Source organism: Rhinolophus hipposideros (genome assembly GCF_964194185.1).
Source record: "Rhinolophus hipposideros genome assembly, chromosome: 11".
Classification (NCBI taxonomy): Eukaryota; Metazoa; Chordata; class Mammalia; order Chiroptera; family Rhinolophidae; genus Rhinolophus; species Rhinolophus hipposideros.
Window position 1 is genome coordinate 53,370,791 of NC_138057.1, and position 16,749 is coordinate 53,387,539.

At 40.1% G+C, this 16,749-nt stretch overlaps 1 protein-coding gene across 1 annotated transcript in view; it reads left to right on the plus strand.

The window, feature by feature from the left end:
- Window positions 1-16,749, plus strand: part of FRMPD1 (FERM and PDZ domain containing 1) — a 73,076-nt gene that overhangs the window by 19,776 nt on the left and 36,551 nt on the right. Inside the window, exon 2 of the mRNA XM_081066452.1 lies at window positions 16,195-16,299. Within this exon, the coding sequence (XP_080922578.1) occupies window positions 16,199-16,299 (101 nt within the window). The 5' untranslated portion in view covers window positions 16,195-16,198. The remainder of the gene's footprint in view (window positions 1-16,194; window positions 16,300-16,749) is intronic.

Genomic DNA, 16,749 nt, shown 5'->3' on the forward strand with positions numbered 1-16,749 from the left:
AAGTGAGGTGACCCAAACTGGACACTTTCCTCTACTGAGGTCAGGGACAGAAGGCAGAATGCTTAATTAGGGCTGAATTGCAGGGTTTCCGGCCCCTGTGGTTTTCAGTGATCTCTGAATTCAGTTGGCACCCATTCACAGTTGTCAGTACCGCTCCTAATGGCTGCCATCTCCAAACAGCTGACCCGAGTCCTTGCATTGTTTGCTGGAAACCAGGCAATTCTACAGGAGGGAGAAGTTTCTGGACAGAATGTTTAATTAGGGCTTCATTAAGACAGCCAGAGTGGCCCATTGGCTTGACCCCTTGCACAGGGTCCTGATTGGCAGGCGGCACCTGGTGTTCTTGGCTGTCTGACAACCATCAGCCATTCCCAAGCTCCATGCAGAGATGAGCAAGGCACATACCACCCCACTGGTTGGCAGAAGTCATTTCATAGACTTCCTGGAGCATTTTAGAAGTCCCTTTCTCATGGGCCCTGTGTTCTGCCTCATATTGATTAGGAGTTTTTTAATGTGGGTGTCTTCTCTATAACAATGAACTTTCCAAGGGCCCTGGCTGTGTCTGGTTAACCTCAATCTCCTCTACATACCCAACAAAAAGAGGGTGCTTGATAGGAGTTGAATGTAAGGCATCAATGGTTTGGACCAAATCCTCTGACTTGGCATGGCTGTGGACTCTTCAGACTAGTATATGAAGACCCAAGGACCAGACTTGAAAAATGCAGAGATGGGGGACCCACAAGCCCATGGTCAGTGCCAAGTCTATCAGGAGGGTGAGGACTTTCAGAGACCTCGAGATCTCTCTGGCCAGGACAGAGCCTGATGTCACAGGTCATGGGGCAAGAGCTCTGTGAAGTATATCTTGGGCCCAGCTCTGGAAGCCTTTCAGTTTCTCATGCTGCAGTTGTGGTGGTTATTGTTTTGTTTTATTTTGTTTTGTTTTGTTTTAGCATGATAGATTTGGAGTCCTGCCTGCCTTCCCCAGACACAGACAGATGGAGTGAAATCTCAGTCCACCAGGGTGGCAAGATGCTTCCTATGAGCAGCTTTGGGAGTCCTCGGTCTGAATTTCCCAAGCACCACACTTGCTGTGGGTTTTGTTTTGGGTGCATGTAGTAGCAAATGTTCTCAGAGGCTATTGAAAATTAGTCAGCATGTTGGTGCAGCCGCTATGGAAGGCAGTGTGGAGGTTCCTCAAAAAATTACAAATAGAATTACCATATGACCCAGCAAGCCCTCTCCTGGGTATCTACCCAAAGAATTTGAAATCATTTATACATAAAGACACGTGTGCTCCAATGTTCATTGCAGCTTTGTTTACGGTGGCCAAGACACGGAAACAACCAAAATGTCCTTTGATAGACGAATGGATAAAGAAGTTGTGGTATATATACACAATGGAATACTATTCGGCGTTAAGAAAAGATGATATAGGAACATTTGTGACAACATGGATGGATCTTGAGAGTATAATGCTAAGCGAAATAAGTCAGACAGAAAAAGCAGAGAACCCTATGATTTCACTGATGTGTGGTATATAAACCAAAAACAAGACAAACAAATGAGAAACAAAAACTCATAGACACAGACAATAGTTTAGTGGTTACCAGAGGGTAAGGGGGGTGGGGGGAGGGAGATGAGGGTAAAGGGGATCAAATATATGGTGATGGAAGGAGAACTGACTCTGGGTGGTGAACACACAATGGGATTTATAGATGATGTAATACAGAATTGTACACCTGAAATTATGTAATTTCATTAACAAGTGTCACCCCAATAAATAAATTTAAAAAAAAACAAAGAAAATTAGTCAGCATGTAACAACATTTGATGAATCATTTCATAGTTGAAAAAAAAAAAAGAACAAATCTAGGCTTTGAGTTTGCATTGCACAGGGTTGTTGAATTATGCCCAGATGACTGTCAAGAGTATTTTTCTTAATAGGTTCAGGCCATTTGTAACAACCAGCGAGTCTGTGGAGAGGAAAAGAACTTCACATTGAATGTCAAGGGTGTACTAAAGACTGCAGGAGTTTATGCTCTCCGAGCTGGAAAGGCCCTCACAGGCTTCTAGTCCGGCCCCTGATACTTCGTGCAGCGGTGTAGCAGCAGGTGGCACCAGGGTGAATGCGTTATCTCGAAGGTCCGAATCGCCAAGTCTGTGGCCCCTTTTCAGGAAGGATCTTTTGTGGCCCCCTTTTCAGGAAGGCTGTCTTAGCTGTATTTGGCATGATTGATCATATATTCTTTTGTGTTTGTGCATATGGTAAAATACATATAACATTAAATTTACCTCTTAAAAGCCATTTTTAAGTACACAATGTAGAGGCATTAAGTGCATTCACAATGTTGTGCAACCATTACCACCATTACCATCTGGTTCCTGAACTTTTCATCATCCCAAAAAAAAACCCCTTCCCCTATTCCTTCCTCCTGCAAGCCCCTGGCAACCACTACTCTGTTTTCTGTCTCTACAGACTTACCTGTTCTGAATATTTCATACAAATGGACTCATACAATGTGGGACTTTTTGTGTCTGTCTTTTTTCACTTAGCATGATGTCTTAAAGGCTCATCCATGTTGTCATATGCATTTCATTCCTCTTTATATCTGAATGATATTTCAATGTGTGTGTATACCACGATTTGTTTGTCTTTTCATCCATTGATGAACCTTTGTGTTGTTTCCATCTTTTGGCTATTGTGTATAACGTTGCTATGAACCTTCGTGTACAAGTTTTTGTTTGAACATCTGCTTTCAACTCTTTGGGGTATATATGTAGGAGTGGAATTGCTGGGTCAATGATAGCTCTAAGTTTAGCTTATTGAAGAACCAGCAAACTGTTTACATACCACTGTTTGAGCCTTTCTCCTCCCCAAGCTCTTCTGGTTGCTCTCGGGCCTTTCTAACCATTTCTTCTCAGTTTTCTCCATGATTCCCTTGGGTCTTCAGCCCCTGAAATGATAGTACCACCCAGGGCTCATCGCTCCTTCCTTAGTTCTGCTCATGCTACCCCAGTGGTGCTCAACCCTACTTGCACATTACAATTTTAGGGGCTCCTTTAACCCTGCTCAGGCACCACCCCAGACCAGTTCAATAGCATCTCTGGGCAGGTGGAGCCTGGGCATTGGAGTTATTTTAAAGTTCTCAGTGATTCCGATATGCAGCTTCTCTTAGGATAATCATTCATTCTAGTGGTTTCAACCTGATGACACTCCAGGTTTTATTTTCAACTCCAACTGTCTATGGACATATCCACGAATGGTCCTCAAGTGCTTCAATTCAGCTGTTCCCAACCAAACTCTTCACCTTTCCTCTCAGACATGTCCTTCTCCCAGTGTTTCCTCCTCTGGTGAAAGGGACCACCATCTCCAGCCATCCAAACCAGAAACCTGACACTTATCTGTGCCTTCTCTCTCTCTCTTATTCTAATTTCCCCTTAATTGACTCATTTATTCAATAATTCATTGCCCAATAGGTAGGACTGAGGGCAGCTGGAGAGAAATGCAGTCTAGGAATTACATTAGGAAGATAAAAAGACATAGATGAAACAGTTAAGTCACAATATAGACAAGAGGATACCCTGAAATTAACAGCAACATTATTATAGCTACCATTATTGAAGACTTTCTTTGTCTCATGCATTCTGGTAGTACTTCACATATATTATCTGATTTACTATAAGGTAGGTGAAGTCAGTCCACTTCACAGATGACATTACAGGTTCAGGGAGATGAAGGTATTGTCCAAGCATGCGTGGTTAGCACATGGTTACTGAGAGTTGGAATTGGAACTCAAGTCTGTGCTCTTGACAGGAAAGGTCATTGGGGCAGAGCCTTGAGCCCAGCAGCCCTGGGAAAGCACTGAAGGAGGAAGATTGGGATGTGACCACCAAGTGAAGTCATCCATGCCCATCCGTGAGAGTGCTTTGAAAACTGTAGAGGAAGGTGCAAAACCCTGGCAACCTTTCCTCACGTCTAACAAATTGCTTCTTCTCTTCTGCTCTGAATGACAATGAGGTGTTTATATCTCTTATTCCCCGGTGAATCACAGACTCCTGACAGTGAGAGCCCTGCTTGCTCGTCTCAGTGTCCCCCTCAGCCCCTGTACCTGGCACATTGTTGCTGATCAGTAAGTGTTCCTTGAATGAACGAGTGGATGTTAGAGTTGACTCAGAGAGGAAGAAAGGAAAACAGGAGCCCTGGTGATATTGGTCTAGGTGTGTCACAGGTAAGTGCTTGACGAGAGATTTGACTTAGAGAATTGGAAAGAGAGGGCTCTGTGGCCTCTGGAGGTATGAGTGGGAGAACCCATAACACGATCTCAACGTTACTGAACTTCAGCGTGACCCCTGACTCCTGGCTCCACGGCACTGATAATCTGATTCTCTCTTTTTTCTCCCTAGCACTTATCACTTTCTAACATTCTTAATTAATTTCCTTTGTCATGTTCATTGTTTCTTGTCTAGTGAGAGCCTCCACTAGAATATAACCTGCATGAAGACATTCAGTTTTGTCTATTTTGTCATACTCCTCGATCCCCCTAGATCCCCCAGCCTAAGTGAGCACTCATTTCTTTCTGTCACTATGGATTTGCCAATTCTGGACTTTCACATGAATGGAATCCTATAATGTGTGGTCTTTGGTGACTGGCTGCTTTCACTTAGCACAGTGCTTTCAAGGTTCATCCATGCTTACCCCCTTAGCTTTACAGGTAGAAAAAGGGAGACTCAGAGAGGAAAGGGACGTGACTTGGGTCATGGGTCCTTCTGGTAGGAGAGCAGGAACCTGATTGCTGGTCTTCTGTCTCCCTATACCGTGCTTGGTTCCTGCCCAGGGTGGATGCAAGGGGCTCAGCAGCCACAGCCAGCTCAGCAAGGTCATTCTGCCATCCACCTTCGAGGGGCCCCTTTCAAGTAGAGTCGTGCTGAGGGGCTACCTTGACGGTCGCTTCACTGTTAGCGTCAGCCCTTTCTCACGTCCTTTCCAGGGCTCATTGTCCATCTGACAAAGTGGACGGCTTATGTGACCAGCTTCTAGTCTTCTGCTTGCAGTGGCCTGGGTCCCTGTGCCCTCAGATGGCTAGCAAGACAAAGGCACAGCAGAGGTCCCATTAGTGCTGACTGTTCCTGCTGCCGCCCTGCAGCTCCCAGAGGGCCATGCAGAGCTAGATAAGAGGCTTAGCCCTTCTGAAGAGATATCTCATCCTGTTAGGCAAATGTGAAATCTGAGTGGCATGACGATGCCCTGAAGCCATGTTTCCCAAAGGCTTGTATTTGTATCCCATGGCACCCAAGATACATGAATACCCAGTTTTGTTTAAATAGTTGTGTCTTTATTTTAATATGTACCAGGAAAAAAAAACATTTCTGGCATGATCAGACCTGGGATTGAATGAATATTCCTGCCTAGGATGAAGCTAAAGTAGGAGGCACTGTACCATTGGGTGCTTTTACACAGACTGTATGTTACAGGTGTGGTCGTCTGGCAGTTCGCTGACATGGCAAAAGTCATGAGGACAGTTTGAGGTCAACTGTCATTTGGGGACTGCCACTCTGGGGTGAGGATGGTCCAGGGTACTTTCCCATGAACCGCCTCCTGCATCTCTTTTTCACCTTGTGCAAAGTAAAGTGGCAGAGGGTTCTGGTGGCCAGAGTTCCTTTACAGGACTGAGGGTCTTAGAAAACCAAGAGAACCAACTGGAGACACTGGTTGTTCATGATAAATCTTTTTTAGACACTCAGAGTCCTTTCTGTAAAAAAGGGATTCCTGTTAGAGACCGGCTAAAAGACAGAGGAGGAGCAGAGATGATGTGTGGTGCAATTCCAAAAGGAGAAATGAAAATGAAACAGTTTCATTTAGCTTTTGACTCTTTTTATGACCCCGAGTGAAATGACCCGTGAAGTCTGAGTGTCAGAGCCTGGGTTGTAGTGAGAGACGTGACTGGGAACCCTGTGGAGGCAAGAGAGAATCGAAGCTCCTTCATGGGGTCCCGGTTGCAATTCCACTTTGAGGAATGATCATGTGGTATGATAGGTAAGTCCCCCTTCCCCTCCCAGAACTGTCTGTCAGTTTTCTGAGAAAGCATCATCTTGATTTGAATTCCTTTTAGAAAATGAATGCAGATAATCCAGCCCATTATCTCCCACTGAGCTATAATCATGGCAATGAACCAAGGCAACGTCAAATGATTGACCTGAGGAAAATACAAATACGAGTTCCCGTAAAATATTTGCAAGTAACTTTTTTTTTGGCTTAGAACATTTGAAAATGAAAGCTTATTGTTCTAGTGTTCTGATCTTACCATAGCATTTCAGATATCCATAACCTGCCATTATTATGAATGCAACAAATGTTAGCTGAGCTCCAGGCATTCTGCTAGACCCTGCAGGGATTATAAAGAAACAGGACACCTTTCCCCTACCCTCAAGGAGTCTACAATCTAGGTGGCAGAAAAACGAGACCTGAATCTGTCTGAAGTGAGGAAACACAAGACAAGAGCGTGGATGAGGAGGACACGGGCTGGGTGGAGGGGTGACACGGTACCAGAGCCCTGTGACTGGCGAGCTGAGGGCGATCGGGTAGACGGCTGAGCAGGAATGTGTCCTGGATATCATGGAGCTTCAGCTGGGTTTTGAAAGTTACATAGGGCTGGAATACGTCTCAGAGAGTGGGGAGATCTGGAACCAACACACAAGGTGGGGCCACCTAGGGCTGTTTTGAGGAACAGAGAAGCGCATGTATCAGTATTTCATTCCTTTTTATGGCAGAGATAAATTTCTTATACTTCAAACTTTTGCCTCAGTATGACCAAACTTGGTCATACAACAACGGAGCTAACAGCACCTCCGAAAAAGAGGTTTCTCTTGGGCACATTTGCATAGAACTTTAGAGTTTTCAAAGAATTGTCACAACATAATGGAATGTAAGCGTTAAACAGCCTTGGCACACAGCTGGGCAGGGATTATTGTAAATGCTTTTACAGAGAAAACAAGCTGGAGAGAGGAATTCTGAGAAGAGTTCTGTGCTAGCCCCGGGTACTGCCATACACATATGCAAGTGCAAGTAGCACTTGATGGGTGGACGTTCAGGGGTGGGGACTAGGCAGTGGAAAAAGCATCTGCAGAGGCATGAGGGTGTGAGAATTCAGGGCCTGTTTGGGGAACAATAGGTAATTCAGTTCTACTGGAGTGTACAGTGTGAGGGAGACGAGACAGACAGCTAGGCAGGGGCCAGATCACAAAAGACTTTCACTGTTACCTCCAGGCTGGGAGCGAGGCAGTGGGATGGAATGGTTGTTTCCAGCTCCAGAGATAAGCAAGTTCATCTGATGTGGAATTCCACTTCTGCCACTTCCTTGCTGTGTGCTCTTGGCCAAATGACTTCTTCATGCCTTAGTTTCCTTTTTGTAAATGAGGGTTGTAATAAGCATTAAATAAGATAACGCATGTAGATTGCTTAGCCCAGTGCCTGGCACATAGTAAACAGTAGTATTGTTAATATAATTGTTAGGGATCTTGTTGTGATTCCTGAGCTCAGACTGTACTCTAAAGATGAAGGGGAACCACGGAAGGATTTTGAAAATAAAAGTGACATGATTAGAATGACATGTTCTATCACTTTGGCAGCCTATGGAGGATAGCTTGATGGAGGGTATATCTAAAAGCACAGAGACTGGCTAGGGGGTTATGATAGGTTTCAGACAGAATCAAAGTTTGAATTATGGCAGTAGCTTAAGAAAGGAGAAGGAAGGAAGAAATTGAGATCATTGGGAGCAAAGCCAGTAGAACTTGGTGACTGGCCCAATGTGTGGCATGAAACGAGAATGATGGGATGTACACATTTTTGACTTGGGAATTTAGAGGATTACGTAAATGGTACTCTCCTGCAACAAGACGTTCCACTTTTTCTTTTTTTTTTTTTTTTTTTTTTGGTTGGGGGAGCAGATTTGAGGAGTGGAGCAAAGAAAGATGGTGAATTCTGTCTGAGCTATCACTGGCTCAAGTGTTTATAGGACATCTTGGTAGAGATCCTAAAGAGGCAGGCAGTTCTCAAAGCAGCTGAACCTGGGGGAGTAGATGATGTAGCCCAGAGAGAGTGTTTAGAGCAGTGATTCTCAAACTGCTGTACATTGGAATCACTGGAGTGGGGGAGGTGTCTTTACAAACTGCTAGTGTCTGGCTTGCACTCTCAAACATTCTGATTTTACTGGTCTAGAGTTCAACCTAGGGTTGTTAAAAGCTTCTCAAGTGATTCTAATGTGCAGCAATGTTTGGGAACCACTGATTGAGAAATAATAGGTACCATTTATTTAGATGAGAAGGGAGCTGAGAACCAAAAAAGGCTGAGTAGGTGTAATCTGAGAGGTTGGAGAAAAATGAAGAGAGAGATGTCACAGGAGCTAAGGAAGGAAGGTCAAGAAGTTTTTACATTTTAATTTATGTTAGTTTAAGAGAAAATGTCAGTTTGATAGTTTATTTCTCTCATTATTCAAAAGGCTAGATACTTGCCACACATTTTGGTTTCTTGTTTGTGTGTGTTTTTCTTGTGTCAACAGTTGGTTTCTATCCTTGGACTTTGTGTAAATGATTTTTGGCTCCTTAGTTTCTGTCCTATCCTTTGCTGCCTCCACTGATGTTTTCCATTTCTCAATAGCACGTACTAGTTTCTCGAAGTCTTCTATTATTACCTCATCTATCCCATTTGAAGAGTTTTTATCCTTAATTGTGTATCCTGCATTTGCTTTTAAGATAGCTATCACCCTGATGTATTAGTCTTCTTCTCCGTTTGCAGAATCCTTTGAGAGAGTTTGTTCCAGATAACCAGAGAAGTAGTTGGGCATTCAGTTTGGGAATTCATGCCCTTCTTGGGGTTTTGCCAAACTGGTATGTGCCCAGAGGAGGGTTCTCTAAAGTGGTCTTGTCATATGAAGAACTGAAAGCAGCTGAGGATGTTTATTCTGGGGCAGAGGAGACTTCATTGAAGACATGATTGTTATGTTCAAATCCAGAAAGGCTGATGTACACAGAGGGAGCTGATTTATTGTGGATGGTGGTGGTGGGAGGGGGGTGGAGGGCAGCACCACTGGAGAACCAAAGCTTCAGAGAGCTGAAGCAGAGATGAAGCTTTAATGTCTTGGTTGATGTAGTCATTTGTTTGGTCTTCGGGGATCCCTGGATGAAGGCATGTGCCTACTCACAGGCCAGATATAAAATGCAAATTAATTATTTTAATTAGAGTCATATATGTTTATAGAAATCGATTAGCTGAATTGTATTTGGCAGCAGTTTTGTACTAATCCCCTGTAAGTAACCACTGCAGCTCGATGACCTTCAAAAGGAATGAAAAGTCTTCAGGCCTATGGATGTGTCTGAGATCCCTGACAACTCTGCCATCATTGGAAGACTGAAGATTTTGTATCTTCCAGTGCTGTGGTTACTTCAGGACTTCCAGTTACTCCAGGGAGTGCGGGTCTTTGAATTTTAAGACAGAGCACGGCAAATATCATCTGGCCTTGTTCTTAGATCTAGTAGAGACGTCAAGCTGCATGGATAGAAGAACCGCAGAAGTCATCTAGTCCCTGTATTCCATTGGAGTGGCCCTTCTACAGCCATGCAGAGTTCATTATTCAGCCTCTGCTTGACTGCCTTCAATGACCAGGAGCTTGCTAATTCTTGAGAAAACTCATTCCTTCCTTGGATCACTAGGAACCGTAGAGAGGTCTAGCCTTAGCGTGAGCTGGAGTCTCCCTCTCTGTACCATTGCCTCAATTCTGGGTCTGCACCCCAGAATCATGTAGAATATATCTATTCCACGTGGTGGCCTTTGAGCTGTAGGTGAACCATGACCATGTAGGCTTTTGTCGAACAAACGTTCTCTGATTTTTTTTTCAGTGCCTTAGCTTTAAGTCTCCTTATCATCCTAGACCTCCCATGAAAAGGTACTGAAAATGTGATGGTCAGACACAAGACAAACCATGTTAATATCCATATCCTAGAATTGGCAGCTGACTCACTCCTGTTAAGTGCCTAACTGATATTTGAAAACAATATGCTGTGGGTTTTGGTGGACATTTATTCTTCGATGTTTTGTGATTAGTCCTTGTAGTATCAGGACACTAGAACCTACGTTCTTAACCCTCCACGATAAGTCTCACAAAAATATAATGTGGTTTTGTGTCCTCGGCAAAAGGACATTAAATAATCCATATTATGAAAGAGGTTTTACAATAACAAGAAGGCAAACATTCCAGTAGAAACAAAAGGGAAAACCAGAAAAAGGAAAGTAACAAAAAAGAAATATAAATGGCCATAACGCATGAAAAATGTTCAGATGTACTCGTAATCAAATAACTTCAAATCAGAACTATGATGATCTCTGATCTGGAAAGATGTTTGTGATATATTCACAGGTTAAAAAATGCAAAGAGCAGACCACTGAGTACAGCATGAGTCTATTTTTGTGGATTATACATTTTAATATATGTAATATAGGTCTCTATAGATTTAGGGCAAAGTGAGTGTGAATACCCACCAAATTGTTAACAGTGATAACCTCTGAGGGACTGGATTGGATGCTTAAAATAGGATACATTATATACTTTTAATGTGATAGAACTATGTATGACATTTACTTTTGTTCTTTATATTTTAAAATATATATATATATTTAAAGCAATAATTAGGTGTTACTTTCCGTCCCATTAGCAAATATTTTTAAAATTATAAATATCCAGTGTTTATGAGAGCATGGATGATAATTTAATTTCATTCTGTAGTTTTCAAAATATAAATACTTAAGTCAATAATTAGGCAGTGTTTTCCATCCTATTAGCAAAAAATTTTTTAAATGATAATACACAATATTTGGAAAGGTCTGTTCTGGCAGCAGGGCAAATTGGTACCTTCATAATCTGACAGTACACATCCAAATTCTTATAAATGAACATATGCTTAAATCCAGTAGTTTCACTTCTAGGAATTTATCCCAAGAAAATACCTGGCAAGTAGCCATTTACCATGAATAAGGATGTTCATTGTAAAGCTTTTATAATAGTGAAAAATTGGAAACAACACAAATGTCCAGTGATAGATTTATTGAATAAATTATGATATGGCAAAAAAATAATACTATGTAGCAATTTGAAATGATGATGTAAATGCTTAAATATTAATATGGAATGCTGTTCATGAAATATTAAGTGGGAAAAGTATATTATCTCATTTTAATAAAATATATAGCGTGTATAAGCATAAAAAAAGAAAAATTAACAGTTGATAACTCTGAGAGGTAGGCTCATAGGTGATTTTATTTTCATTATATTTTCTATGCATTTTACTATATGCATATATCCAATATGTATATATGCATATATCCAATTTTAAAAATTAAGTTAATTATTTAAAATAGTTGAAATAGAAAATAATAAGGGCTTATAATAGAACTCAGCAATTCTTGCCCCACTCCTCCTCAGGTCTAATTTCTTTTCTTAAAGGCAACCTTTTTCAATTTGTCTAGCTGTTTCCTCTGTCTTTTTCCTCCATATTTCTGAGACATATGCTTGCATTGCCATTTCCTAATTTATTAATTTTAGGCGTTATCTAATTATTATGGTAGATGAGGATTTACCTCTTAAACCACTACCCTGGCTTCCCTTTGCCATATCCTCTCAACATCATTATATCACTGTTTTTGATTGTTTACATTTTCCAGCATTTGTATTATTTTGACAATGTAAATATTGTTCATTGTTGAGCCAAGTAGTGAACTATAATTTTGTTTCCCTTTTTGTACAAATTTTTGTTTTTCTTAGATTTCATAATTCTGTATTTTTGATTTGCTTAGTTTTCCATGTACTTGTTGCTAATTCTTCCTACACTCTCCAACAGCCTTTCAGTGAAATTTTCTGCACAAACACATCAGGTAACCTATCCACTCATACTTCTTTTTCCTAAAACCTGTCTTTATGCACCAGTCTGTACAGGTTGCTCTCTAGGTCTTATATACAGGTTGCTCTCTAGGTCTTATATACAGGTGTTACCATAAAACATCCCTTCAGTCATCCTGGGTATTCCTTTTGCTTCTTGTCTGTATTTCATCCCCAATATCCTGAATCCCATTTCTACTTTATTTACTTTGTTAAGAAGAGCACATCCTCTTAACATCCTGTGAAAGTGTATGTGAGAGGTTAATTTTTTGAGACCTGAACATTTGAAAATGTATTTACTACCTGATTGACAGTTTGTCTGGGTATAGAATTCGAAATTGAAAATTATTTTTCTTCAGTAATTTGAAGACATGGCTTTAATGTCTTCAAGCTTCCATTGTTGTTATTAAGAAATCTAAAGTCATATTTGTTCTCAATTGTTTGTATGGAATCTATTTTTTTTCTCTGGAAGTTTTGAAGATATTCTGTTTCTAGTTTCTGAAATTTTGATGTTATTTGTTGATCTGGGTCCTTTGTCATTCATTGTGGTGGGCAATTAGTAGATGTTCTTATTCTGGAAACTTATGTTTTTCAGGGAAATTTTATTGAATTATTTAACAATTTTCTTACTCCATTTCCCATACTCTCTCTTTATATAATGCATACTGGATGAATATTGGACTTCCAGGATTGATAGTATACATTTTTAATCTTTTCGATTTTCCCTGTCTTTGGCTTTTGATTACTCTTTCTACAATATTTCATTGACTATATTTCTCAACTTTTTAATTGAATTTTTTCCAGCCATCATATTTTTAATTTCCAAGTATTCATTCTTGTTTTCTGATTGTTCTTTTTCAAAGAAATTCCTCTTCTTGTTTCATGGATGTAACATTTTGTCTTTTTTGGGGGGGGTCTAAATTATAGATTAAATTTTTTCTTCTGTTTCCTGCATTGTCTCTGCTTCTTCTGAGTTCTGTTTATTTTCATCTGTTTTTCATAATGAATGCTCTCCTCAAATATCTATTCATATTGATTATGGATGAACCACTGCAGTTTCATGGCCACACTAAAAATAAATGACTGGAAGCTTTGTATGGTGGGTGGGGCTCATTGACTAATAGAATTTAATGCTGGGTGAGCTGGCATCTAGTTGCTAGAAGTACCAGTATCTGAAGGTCTTTTTTCTGGTGTGTTCAGTTCTCCAAAAAAGGATTTTCTAGTCTCTTATTTGGGATATAAAATCCTAGCTGCCAGTATTCTGAGAGCTGGGCAAAGGAAGGAACTGGAGGTCTTATTATTCATTATGAAGAGTTTTACTTAATGCTTCTATTTTCATTCCTGTACCCTCTATTGTGCCAGGTCTTCTCAAGTCTGAAGCCTCTCTTGTTTGATTTCTCCAAAGAATAAGCCCCATGTCTACAGTAGAGTGGGCAAGGGATGGTTGCCTAGGTGTGCAAGTGGGATGGTGCCTGTGAACAATTGCTGCTTATAGAGATCTGTTTCCATGTTTTTAGCCCTATTCTTCATCCCTGCTTTCCCCCGTACCTGTTGCCTCTAATTCTTGAGCCATCTTGGGGCAAATCAGCTCACTTTTCATCAGAATCCCCTTCTGAAAGCACATAGGTTTCTGTTTCTGTTGCTCTGCTCTTACTTCTTATTCAAACAATTTTTATCTTCCAAACATTGTCAGCATCTCTCATCTATTGTCTTCCCTGTTGTTCTCTTTATTCTGTGAGCTCATCCCCATTTTTTATTCCTTTACTGTAATTTATTTTAGGAAAGAGAAGAGATTAAGACATTGTTTCAATTTACCGTATTTTATAGAAGTGTACTCTAAGACATTGTTTCAATTTACCGTATTTTATAGAAGTGTACTCTCTCTTACTTTTATAATTTAGAAAAAGTGAGATGCCTAGAACTGAAGACAGTGTTCAGGTCACGGGTCCTTATTGTAGACAAAAGCTAAACTGACACATCCCTTGATCTAAATGGAATTTATTTTTGGTTGCAACCTATGTTGTTGTTTTTTGTTTGTTTGTTTGTTTGTTTGGTCCTCTAATTTGGCTGCCATTTGACTGCAAATGTGTCTCCAGGCTTTTAAAGTGATGACTTTGGTGTCCTGCTTTCATTTTTATGTGCTCTGGTTAGTGCACTCCTAGGTATAGATCCTATGACTCTGTTGATTGTTGATAGGTTCTCTTTGCTAATATTTTATCTAGGATATTTGCTTTGACATTCACAAGAGAGGTTGTATCTTTACTTTATTGTACTGTTTTTAACAGAATTGGTATCAATATTATACCGGCTGCTTAAAAAGAATTGGGAAGCTTTCCTTCTTTCTGCTCTAGAACAGCTAAACTAGGATTTGGGGGAAAGTAAACTAAGCTAGTGAAAAGCATCATGGTATTCTGGATTGGATCCTGGAACAGAAAAGGAACATTAGCAGAGAAACTGGTAAAATTGGAATAAAGTTTATAGTTCAGTTAATATTATTGGACCAATGTTAATTTCTTAATTTTGACAAAGGTACAATGATTATATAAGATGTTAACATTAAGGAAAGCTGAATGAAGGGCATATGGGAACTCTCTATTATCTTTGCAACCTTTTATACATCTGAAACTATTCCAAAATAAAAAGTTTAAAACAAAAAATTATCAGGGTAAGGTATGCCTTATAGATTTGTTAGAATTCACCTTTGAACCTATCTGTGTGTGGGACTTTTTTTTTTGGGGGGGGGGTTGTAGCTCTTTAGTGAAGTTCTCTTCTATGCTAATTGTCTTTTTAGATTTTCTGTCTCTTTTAGGATCATCTTATATCATTTTATATTTTCCTTGAAAGTCATCTATGTCTTCAATGTTTTCAAATATAGTTGTGTAATGTTAAGTAACATAATCTCTTATAATTCTTTTTTAAATTTTCTCTGTATCCATGGTTATTTCTCAATGTCATATCTTATGTTGTGTGGTTATTTACTGGATTATGAAATTAATTTGGTAACTTGAGACCAGTACTTTAAAAAGTAAAATAGACTAGGATAGAAAAAAAAAAAACAATATCTATCTATCTGTTTATTTATTTATTTATTTATTTATTTATTTATTTATTAAACTTGAATCTCAAGCACATATATATTTTTTTGTAACCTGACAACATCTATCAAAGCACAATGCATATAACTTTTGACCTGTGTAGCAATTTAATATTTGGGAACTTATCGAGATATATAATTGCATACCTGCAGAAATGATACATGTACAACAGTATTACAATATTATTCAGAATAGCAAAAGATTGGCAATAACCCAAACATCTATCAAGAGGGGACTACTTTTTAAATTACAGTACATTCGTACAATGTAATGCTCAGTAGTTGTCAGGAAGAGTGAAGAAGCATTCTATGTATTGATGTGGAAAGATATCATGGATATACTACATTCTAAGGAGTAGAAAGCATGAGGCAGAACAATGTGTATGGTGTACTGTCCTTTGTGTTAAAAGAGGACATATGAAATCTGTATTTATATTTGCTTAAATAGGCATAAAGAAGCTCAGGAAAGACAAATAGAGAAGGAGAGCAGTAGTTATATATGGGTGTGGGAATTGGGTAGATGGGGGCAGATAAGGATAGAGGGAGACCTTTCATTATATATTTTTATTATTGTTGTTGTTGCTGCTGTTGTTGTAAGAACACATTTAAGGTGAGATCTGCCCTTCTAATGAATTTTTAAGTGCACAGTTCAGTAACCATAGATCCTTTTTTACAGTCTAGGGTGTGAAGTATACAAATGAATTACCTAATCAAAAATTAAATAGAAAATATTGAGCAAAAGAAGCAGCACTTGGGAGAATAGGTATGTGCACGCTGTTCCCGATGCAGGCAGAACTAAGCTGCGCTGTCCAGGGATGAACATATAGTTGGGGGCGGGGCCAGTGTCAGTAAGGTATGTCTCTTACAGTGGGTCACAGTCACAGTTTGAGAAACCGTCTCTATTTAACTCCCTAATCCTTATGTTTTACGGGTTAAGGTATAAAGCCAATCTGTTTACCTTAAGACTGGACACTCCTTAGGGCAGAGGGCCGCTAAAGTTGTTCACTCTGTGGACACTGAACGCCTGTTTATGTTCATTTCAGAGAGAAGGATAGTCCTAGTTGTTTGATTAGCATGTCTTAAGATGGGTAAATACAGGAAGCATCATAGTAATTTGTCAGAATCATCTTCAAAATATGTTGGCAAGCTTCTCAAGAACACTCTTCTTCCTTTTAGGTAAATGGAAGAGCTGGAGACCAGTTTATTCCAGACACGGAAAGCACACAGAATAGAACAAATGGTGGCAAGATGGCTTCGGCGCTCCCGGGACAGCTCGGCCCGGTAAGGCTCCTGGGCTAGCAGAGATTTCTGTCTGTTAAGGTTTGGTGCCCCTGTGGGAGGAGGTTTTGCTAATCTTCGCAGAATCTAGGGATCACTGTCTCCAGCTTGCTTTGTTCCTACACCATATGGTGGGAGAAGTATGAACAGGTCAGCAATTTTGCCGGAGTGCCCTTCTCTCTGTCCCCTTTCCAATTCTTCCCTCTGCGTCCCTCAAACATGCATCCACAGATACACTCACCCCCAAACTCATCATTTACAGAGACAAACACACACAAACACACTCATACTCACACGCACATGTGCATATACAATCTCTGGAACACACACTCATACATGCTTGCTCACTCTCTGTCTCTTTCCCTGTCCCACACACACCCCTTGTCTCTGTACTTGATGTTAGGGTCAGGCAATCTGCTGTTTATACTCTTTCCCCTGTCTTTGTTTCTAGCA